The sequence below is a fragment of the Seriola lalandi genome, unplaced genomic scaffold (assembly GCF_002814215.2).
Source record: "Seriola lalandi dorsalis isolate HSWRI2012SDOR001 ecotype SW California unplaced genomic scaffold, Sedor1 jcf7180002054834, whole genome shotgun sequence".
NCBI classification, from domain to species: Eukaryota; Metazoa; Chordata; class Actinopteri; order Carangiformes; family Carangidae; genus Seriola; species Seriola lalandi.
This window is the reverse complement of record NW_019525387.1, coordinates 340,390-350,238: the sequence shown is the minus strand read 5'-3', so window position 1 is coordinate 350,238 and position 9,849 is coordinate 340,390. Positions and strand designations below refer to the sequence as shown.

The window sequence follows — 9,849 nt, the reverse complement described above, 5'->3', positions numbered from 1 at the left end:
CATAGTATAGAAAGTCATAAAAACATAAAAAAATGTCATAGTATAGTAAGGCATTTAATGTCATAAAAACGTCATAGTATAGTAAGGCATAAAAAGTCATAGTATAGTAAGGCATAAAAAGTCATAGTATAGTAAGGCATAAAAACCTCAAAAAAGGCATAATATACTAAGGCTTAAAACATAAAAAAAAACGTCATAGTACAGTAAGGCATAAAAACCTCAAAAAACGTCATAGTATAGTAAAGCATTAAAACGTCATAGTATAGTAAGCCATAAAAACCTCAAAAAACGTCATAGTATAGTAAGTCATAAAAACCTCAAAAAACATCATAGTATAGTAAGGCATAAAAAGTCATAAAAAGTCATAGTATAGTATGGCATAAAAACATCAAAAAATGTCATAGTATAGTAAGGCATTAAATGTCATAAAAATGTCATAGTATAGTAAGGCATAAGAAGTCATAAAAACGTCATAGTACAGTAAAGCATTAAAACGTCATAGTATAGTAAGCCATAAAAACCTCAAAAAACGTCATAGTATAGTAAGTCATAAAATGTCATAAAAACGTCAAAGCATAGTAAGGCATAAAAAGCCATGGTATACTAAGGCATAAAAACCTCAAAAAACGTCATAGGATAGTAAAGCATGAAAAGTCATACTATAGTAAGACATAAAAACCTCAAAAAACTTCATAGTATAGTAAGGCATAAAAAGTCTTTCTATTGTAAGGCATAAAAACTTCAAAAAATGTCATAGTATAGTAATGCATAAAAAGTAATAAAAACGTCATATTATGGTAAGGCATTAAAAGTCATAATATAGTAAGGCATAAAAACATGATAGTATATTATCGCATAAAAACGTCATAGTATAATAAGGCATAAAAAGTCATAAAAACGTCATGGTAGTAAGGTATAAAAACATCAAAAAACGTCACATTATAGTAAGGCATAAAATGTAATAAAAACACCATAGTATAAAAAGGCTTAACTTGTCATAAAAATGTCATGAGGCATAAATGTATGTAAATGTCATAGTAATGCAAGGCATAATGTCATAGTATAAAAACGTTATTCTATAGTAAGGCATAAAAACATCCTTGTATAGTGTGGCATAAAATGTCATAAAAATGTGACAGTATTGTAATGCATAAAAACATCAAAAAACATCACAGTATAATAAGGAAAGTCATTAAAAAATTTAATTATTTATAAAGTCATAAAAACTTCATAGTATAGTGTGGTGGAAATTTGTGGATTTCCTTGTGAGAAGTGAATGAATGAACTTATGAAACAAACTTTTTCTTTTCATTTTATTCAGAAGTAACAAATACAGTTTGCAGAAATGTTGGTTTTCATCAAACCCTTCATATAAGCAAAACATGATATGTAAATTCAAAATTCAAAGAAGTACTGAATACATTATTCAAGTTCAGGTTCTCATATAGTAGAAGTAGTGGAAAATTACAGTGCATCAGTGGACAGCTTGATGATAAAAAATGTTCTTACAGTTCCCCCTTCGGCGATCAAATGGCCATATTACAGCAACATTTTATTACAGTGACAGCAGAACTTTAACATTCACATTGATGCCTCCAGTATTACCTTAAATGTATTCAAGTGTATACAATCTATGTCAGTCGGCATCCAGCTTTAACCTTCAGTGTTTTGAATTAAAACCTTCATAAAATGACATTTAGAAGTGCTGTTTTTGAGGAAATAGAACTTCCTGTGATTAGTGCAAGTATGAATACATGTTATATATAATTACGGTGACAACATCTAGTTTGTCATCATCATGGCAAGGTAGAATCCAGTTCATTGTGGGATACAGGTCAGGATTATCGTCAGGATCAAGTGAAGCAAAGGCTCTATCCTGGTAAGAGAGGCCATTTGAAGATCCCACGGTGGTGACATAAACTCACTGTTTGCACGTCACTTGTTGGAGCTTGGCACGCTACTGTTGGAGGAGGGCGCCCTTTCACCCCTCACTCTTCTTGGTCACCTTTTAGGAGCAGCAATCCGCCTTCGCTCCTGGAGAATCCTCAGTGCACTTTGGTGACTTTGCTTTGTCTTGTGCTTTAGCTAGTGTATGTGGGAGATGAGCTGTGGGACCTGTGTCGTCGTAGGGTTCTGGGATGATCTTACAGTGGCTTACCTGTGAACTTAACTGTCCTGACCTTAACAAAATCTTGTGTGAACGTTGAAAACCCGCATGTGTATCATGATGAATTTATGGCTGTACATATCCCCCCTTTGCCCACATGATCTCTTCAGTGTGCCAATTTGGCATAACGGTGGAGGAGAGCACGTGGAAAACATTGTTTACCCGGCATTAAATGTCATTAAAACGGTATAGTATAGTAAGGCATAAAAATGTCAAAATACGTCACAATATAATAAAGCATAAAAACGTTATAGTATAGTGACGCAAAAATGTCATAAAGCCTCAGATCATAAGTCATTAAAACATCAAAAAATTTCATAGTACAATAAGGCCATACAAACGCCATAATATGGTAATACATAAAGATGTCAATAAACGTCATTGTATAGTAAGGCATAAAAATGTCATTGTATAGTAAAGCATAAAAATTTTAAAAAAAAAGGCCCAGTGTAGTAAGGCATAAAAACTTCAAAAAATGTTATAGTAATGTAACACATAAAAATGTCATAGTACGGTAAAGAATGAAATGTATTAAAGGCGTAAAAGTATAGTAAGGCATCAAAACCTCAGTAAACGTCATAGTAACGCATAAAAACATTAAAAAAAAACGTCTCAGTATAGTAAGGAAAAAAAAGCGTAAAAAAATGCCATAATTTTATAAAGGCATAAAAATGTCATAGTACAGTGTGGTGGAAATTTGTGGATTTCCTTGTGAGAAGTGAATGAATGAACTGGTGAAACAAACTTTGTCTTTGTATTTTATTCAGAAGTAACAAATACAGTTTGAAGAGACAATCTTATTTCAGCCTAAAGGACAGAGCTCTTGCACCATAGGGGTGATCAAGAGGTCTGACCCTGAACATAATTTTGTATGATCTTTTATAGCAAATCACACGATGAGAGGGTTTGAGTGATGTCATCTATTAATCTATCAATCTATGTCAATCGGCATCCAGCTTTAACCTTCAATGTTTTGAATTAAAACCTTCATAAAATGACATTGAGAAATGCTGTATTTGTGGAAATAAAACTTCCTGTGATCAGTGCAAGTATGAATACCAGTTATAGATAATTACAGTGACAATATCTAGTTTGTCATCAGCATGGCAAAGGGGAATCCAGTTCATTGTGGGATACAGGTCAGAATTATCGTCAGGATCAAGTGAAGCAAGGTCTCCATCCTGGTAAGAGAGGCCATTTGATGAGTCACAGACTTGTCTATGGATCTAACAATGAGACTTCTCACACAGGGTATGATGCAACATCCAACCAAGGTGAACACAAACAAACCAATGAGAACACCAGTGAGGACAGAAGGTCATTTTGGACTACGCCAATCGGAAAAACAATGATCAAGGTCAAAAGAACAGGAATAAAAATGGAATGATGTACAGAACTGGTGCCAGGGTCTCTGTCTGGGTTCCATCGATGATCCCACGGTAGTGACTTAAACTCACTGTTTGCACATCACTTGTTGGAGCTTGGCACACTACTGTTGGAGGAGGGCGCTTTTTCACCCCTCACTCTTGTTTACCAGGTATAAAATGTAAACAAACAATAAACGTCATCGTTTAGTAAGTCATAAAAACATCATGGTATAGTAAGCCATAATATCTAAAAAAAACATCACAGTATAATAAGGCATGAAAATGGCATAAAAGTGTCATAGTAAGCCATAAAATGTCATAAAAACGTCATAGTATAGTATGCCCAAAAAACGTCATAGTATAGTATGCCAAAAAATGTCATAAAAACGTCATAGTATAGTAAGGCATAAAAATGGCAAAAAAATGTCATAGTATAGTATGCCAAAAAATGTCATAAAAACGTCATAGTATAGTAAGGCATAAAAATGGCAAAAAAATGTCATAATATAGTAAGGCATAAAAACGTCAAAAAACGTCATAGTATAGTAAGGCATAAAAATGGCAAAACATATCATACTAAAAATGTCATAAAAACGTCATAGTATAGTAAGGCATAAAAATGGCAAAACATGTCATGAGCCATAAAATGTCATAAAAATGTCATAGTATAGTAAGGCATAAAAATGTAAAAAAACATCATAGTATAGTAAAGCATAAGAATGGCAAAAAACATCATACTAAAGTATGTCATAAAAACATCATAGTATAGTAAGCCATAAAAATGGCAAAAAACATCATAGTATAGTAAGCCATAAAAATGGCAAAACATGTCATGAGCCATAAAATGTCATAAAAATGTCATAGTATAGTAAAGCATAAAAATGGCAAAAAACATCATACTAAAGTATGTCATAAAAACGTCATAGTATAGTAAGGCATAAAAATGTCAAACAACATCATAGTATAGTAAGCCATAATATCTAAAAAAAAACATCACAGTATAATAAGGCATGAAAATGGCATAAAAGCGTCATAGTAAGCCATAAAATGTCATAAAAACGTCATAGTATAGTATGCCAAAAAACGTCAAAAAACGTCATAGTATAGTATGCCAAAAAATGTCATAAAAACGTCATAGTATAGTAAGGCATAAAAATGGCAAAAAAATGTCATAATATAGTAAGGCATAAAAACGTCAAAAAACATCATAGTATAGTAAGGCATAAAAACGTCAAAAAACGTCAAAGTATAGTAAGTCATAAAAATGGCAAAAAATGTTATGAGCCATAAAATGTCATAAAAATGTCATACTATAGTAAGGCATAAAAATGTCAAAAAACGTCATAATGTAGTAAGGCATAAAAATGGCAAAACATGTCATGAGCCATAAAATGTCATAAAAATGTCATAGTATAGTAAGGCATAAAAATGTCAAAAAACATCATAGTATAGTAAAGCATAAAAATGGCAAAAAACATCATACTAAAGTATGTCATAAAAACGTCATAGTATAGTAAGGCATAAAAATGGCAAAAAACATCATAGTATAGTAAGCCATAATATCTAAAAAAAAAACATCACAGTATAATAAGGCATGAAAATGGCATAAAAGCGTCATAGTAAGCCATAAAATGTCATAAAAACGTCATAGTATAGTATGCCAAAAAATGTCATAAAAACGTCATAGTATAGTATGCCAAAAAACGTCAAAAAACATCATAGTATAGTAAGGCGTAAAAATGGCATAAAAAAGGCATGAGCCATAAAATGTCATAAAAATGTCATAGTATAGTAAGGCATAAAAAATGTCAAAAAACATCATAGTATAGTATGTCATAAAAGCGTCATAGTATAGTAAGGCATAAAAACGTCCAAAAACATCATAGTATAGTAAAGCATAAAAATGGCAAAAAACATCATACTAAAGTATGTCATAAAAACGTCATAGTATAGTAAGGCATAAAAACGTCAAAAAACGTCATAGTACAGTAAGTCATCAAAACATCATTATATGTCATAGTATAGTAAGGCATAATATCTAAAAAAAAACATCACAGTATAATAAGGCATGAAAATGGCATAAAAGCGTCATAGTAAGCCATAAAATATCATAAAAACGTCATAGTATAGTATGCCAAAAAACGTCAAAAAACATCATAGGCATAAAAGTGGCAAAAAATGTCATGAGCCATAAAATGTCATAAAAATGTCATAGTATAGTAAGGCATAAAAACGTCAAAAAACATCATGGTATAGTAAAGCATAAAAATGGCAAAAAACATCATACTAAAGTATGTCATAAAAACGGCTTAGTATAGTAAGGCATAAAAACGTCAAAAAATGTCATAGTATAGTAAGCCATAAAATGTCATAAAAATGTCATAGTATAGTAAGGCATAAAAACGTCAAAAAAATAAGTCACAGTATAGTAAGGCATGAAAATGTCAAAAAACGTCATAGTACAGTGTGGTAGAATTTTGTGGATTAATTATTATGGCCTTTTTTTGCTTCCATATAAATTGTCTGGAAATCAATATGAAGCAGGATTAAGACTGAGAAAGTCTTCTCATCTCAATCTGCTGTTTATTATAAACATCCCAGTTTTCAAAATAACATGAACGCGCAATTTACGGTAATGTAATGTGATGAACTGTATAGGTGGAATTGTGTACAAAAAATTCTGTTGCATTTTTATGTAGCATTTGATTTATGTTGGTCTGTTTAATGCTCCACCAGGTACCAACTGCTAGCGTGACCATTGAGGGTGCATCAGCCCTGAACAGGGTCCGCTGGTCTTCAGGAGGGAAGGAAGTGGCTGTGGGTGACTCAGAGGGCAGAGTCTGGATCTACGACACTGGAGAGGTAAAGATAATAATTATGCACTTCAGAAATGGATGAATTGTCTAGTACATGTACTATAAAGCAGAAACATACTCATGTCTGTGAGCAGATTCTTTTTTGGTACCCAGAAAAAAGAGCAGTGTGAGCGCTCATTGGTTTGAGGTACAGGTTAATCATTACAGAACAATAACTGTGACATTTTATGTTTCTCACATAAAACATCGATATTTTTGCAGCCTGCCTTGGTTAAAAATTTTTACAAATCTGCTCCTTGTTGTTGGATTTACTTAGTGTTCTCTGATGCAAAGAGCCCCTGGTTCTCGCGGACTTCGTTTTCAAACAATCAAAAATGAATTACACCCTAGGTGCCAAAAGCATGAGTGGAATACAGAGACCAAAATGTATTGCACTGTTGCAATTAAGTTGTTTTACAGTAAATTGAGAGATTTTAGTGCCCAAAATTTGAGTATGTTGTTTTGCTAAATGAAACATCAGTAATACATCCCTCTCTCCTGATTTCACCAAAATAAAGTGTCATGTGGTGGGCAGTTACGCATGTAATAGTGACTAAATCTAGATTTTACACACATATGCATTTGCTGCTTTTTCAGACTTTAGTGTTTCATGTATATTTGGTACATTTTGGACCACTGGGTTTGTTGAAAGACAGGCACTAATAGAGGAGAAATAAGTGCATTTTTCTCACAGTAAAACCTCCACATGCACCACAACCAACCATTTTAGGTCTTGTAGCCCTGTATGTTTACCCAACTGTCTGCATTGCGATGGATGTATGCGTTTGATTTTTTTTTTCTCCTCTTTCGTGTCCCTGTAAAATGGCCTCCACATGACTTTGCCATCACCACAAAGCGGCCAACCACTCTGCCTGTGCCTGTATGTTCTCTCATGTTTGGAGGGCTCTGGTTAGGATCCCCATGTGAGGGCGCGTTAGCCTAGCCACTTGGCTAATTTTAGCCCTTTTTTTTTGTTGTGTGGTAAGTTGGAGAGAGGCTGAGCTGAGCTGGTGGCCTCCATGCTGGGTTGATGGTAACGAAGAGTCATCAATAAAAGTTAGCGGGGTTGAAAGGTTTTATGACTCCAAAGAGGAGTGTGTGTGTGGTGGTGGTGCTGGGGGTATTTATTTCACTAGAAACTCCTCCTATAGAGCTAAAACTAGGAACAGCATGAATAAGAAAAAAAGAGATGCCAGCAATTCCATCCAGAGCAGTGCGGTACTAAGACCAAATGCAAACCTTGAGACAGTTCCAGGAAAGCAAAACACCAAATTATTTTATATCAGTATTACTTTACTCAGTACAAATTAGTTTTAGGTCATTTATCAGCAGGGATTAGGGCTGTTTTGATTATCCCTCTACTGGTGTTGCTCTGTATGGAAAGTCCAGATCAGGGACAGTGGTCTGATACAGTTCCATGACATGAAAATGTTTTGGACCTGCTGCTTTGACAACAGAGAATCCAACAGTGTTTCCTTAACATTCGAGCTGCTGTTAAAACGCTGCTAATGCCGAAGTCACTCAGGCACCATATAGATGATGTTCTGGCAGAGCCCCCTGCTGCGGCCAGACCAGCTCTGTGGGGGGTTGGAGGGTTCAAAATGGCTGCCTCCCTCCCCCTGGTTCCTGTTTAATTACAGCCTGGCCATGCAAAGCGGTTGCAGACAGCTTGGGTGGCGGCCGTGGCTTCTGTCCCACTCACTCTGACTCCCACAGTGTACGACCATAGCTACACACTTAAAGAGCAACAACATTCAGTTTGACAAGTCCTTTATTAGCCCTATGCTCTCTGCAGTTGGTATGCTAGCAGCATGGCTGTCGGGATGATAAGGTCAATTGTTGAGCCTCACATCTACCACGGCTGAAGACAGTGTTCTGGCATTCAGAACAAAAAGTTGAAGGCTCCTCTGATGTCGCTCTGCACAGCAGTTTATGATACGATGTGATTGGATTTTACATCTCTCGGACATTGTCACAGCAGCAACTATTGTAAATGTTTTTACTAATAGTAATCCACCAGGAATGTGTGCTTGCATGTATCTGATTGGTTAACACAGTACATTGCCAGAGGACAACACTTTGAGCTGCGGCAAAAAATGAGGGTGGTTCAACTTTTTTGCCGGACAACCCCGATTTGGAATTCCTGCTGCACCACTGTACTGTCCCCACTCAAACGCAGACCTGTCTACCTTTATGCATTTCCTGTAGCAGGTACACATTTTGACATAACAGTACGCTGGTGCGATTTGTCACCCTCAAGTATGCAAAAAGCTGATGGCGCCAAGTGAGTTTCACCAGTTGTGCAGTACTGAAGTCTGTCTTCAAAGTTGGCAGGTCTGCAAACGAGTGAGAGGGAGTGAGAGTGATATTTCATGCAGAGCTAAAGTCGCTCTATTTTTATTGATTTCCCATAATTGTAGCCAGTGGGATTATTTATAAAATAGTCTTGAGTAAAAATGAAGGAGGTAATTCTTTGGTATCCTAACAAGCAGTGACAGTAGGAGTTCTGTTACCAAGCAAACATCCAGGTGTGGTGCAGACATCACCACCATGCAGATGTGTCCACCCAGTGCTTAATGCCATGTACCTGTGTTTCTGTTATGCTTCCTCCAGCTGTCCGTGGCTCACACTGACGACTGGGCGCGCTTCGCCCGCACCCTGATGGAGATCCGTGCTAACCGGGCGGATGGCGAGGAGGAGGGGCCTATGGAGCTGGCTTCATAGAACAGGACTCCAAACCAAAGTGGAGTAAATCAGAGACCTGGTGTGCTTTTATTGGTGTCACTGTAGCATGTGCTTCTCACTCAGATTTGTGTTTCTCCACCTTCATGTTCATGTTCCTGTCTGGTCCAAAGAAGACCACACTTTTATTGTATTTTTTGCATTGTAAATGCAAACTGTCTATTAATGGGTAAACTGTTGACTTCTACTAATTTGTCCAGTCTTATTTATTCGTTTAATGAATTAAGGTGATTTGTTGCTTGCAACTCGTGAGCCTACAGTATATACAAAGTGGCAGCCTTATGAAGATATGTGTACTGTAACGACGCTTTGCACTACCGTGAAAATAAAGCAGGGTCCATAGAGTAGTCACGTATTGTTTACAAAATGTCACGTTCACTTTCTGTTGTGCTTCTTTTCTCTGTATTAAACCTGCATGCAACACATTCCTGAAATATTCCAGATGGAGTTAGTGTGGTGACGTTTTCACACGTGGGGCTTTGTGGCTGCTCGATGTCAGTGTTTCAGGGTGTCAGAAACAGAATCAAGTGTGGTTTTGACACTTTTGTCTTTTGTCCTGAACGAGAGCTACAACTGTATATTCTAACAAGAGGTATATTGTAATGCAGAGTGCTCGCTGTTAAACCTGCTATGTTTACCATTAAAGCATAGCTGATGAACTGATGTCTTGCCTTTTCTTCTGTGCATTCAAACAATGGGAATGAAAACTCAGGCATAC

The 9,849-nt window shown here is 36.0% G+C and overlaps 1 protein-coding gene across 1 annotated transcript; it reads left to right on the top strand.

Moving 5' to 3' along the window:
• The first annotated feature begins 6,148 nt into the window (after nt 1–6,148).
• LOC111670098 (cytoplasmic dynein 1 intermediate chain 1-like) lies at nt 6,149–9,794 on the top strand. Its single transcript, XM_087179394.1, has 3 exons — nt 6,149–6,166; nt 6,271–6,396; nt 9,003–9,794. Exons 1-3 carry the CDS (start codon nt 6,149–6,151, stop codon nt 9,111–9,113), a joined length of 255 nt encoding a protein of 84 aa, XP_087035520.1. The 3' UTR covers nt 9,114–9,794.
• Nucleotides 9,795–9,849: the final 55 nt, after the last annotated feature.

Excerpts from the sequence above, each read along its gene's own strand:
- LOC111670098 (XM_087179394.1), top strand. Across the intron at positions 6,397-9,002 it reads GGATCTACGACACTGGAGAG|CTGTCCGTGGCTCACACTGA; the intron begins GTAAAGATAATA and ends TGCTTCCTCCAG.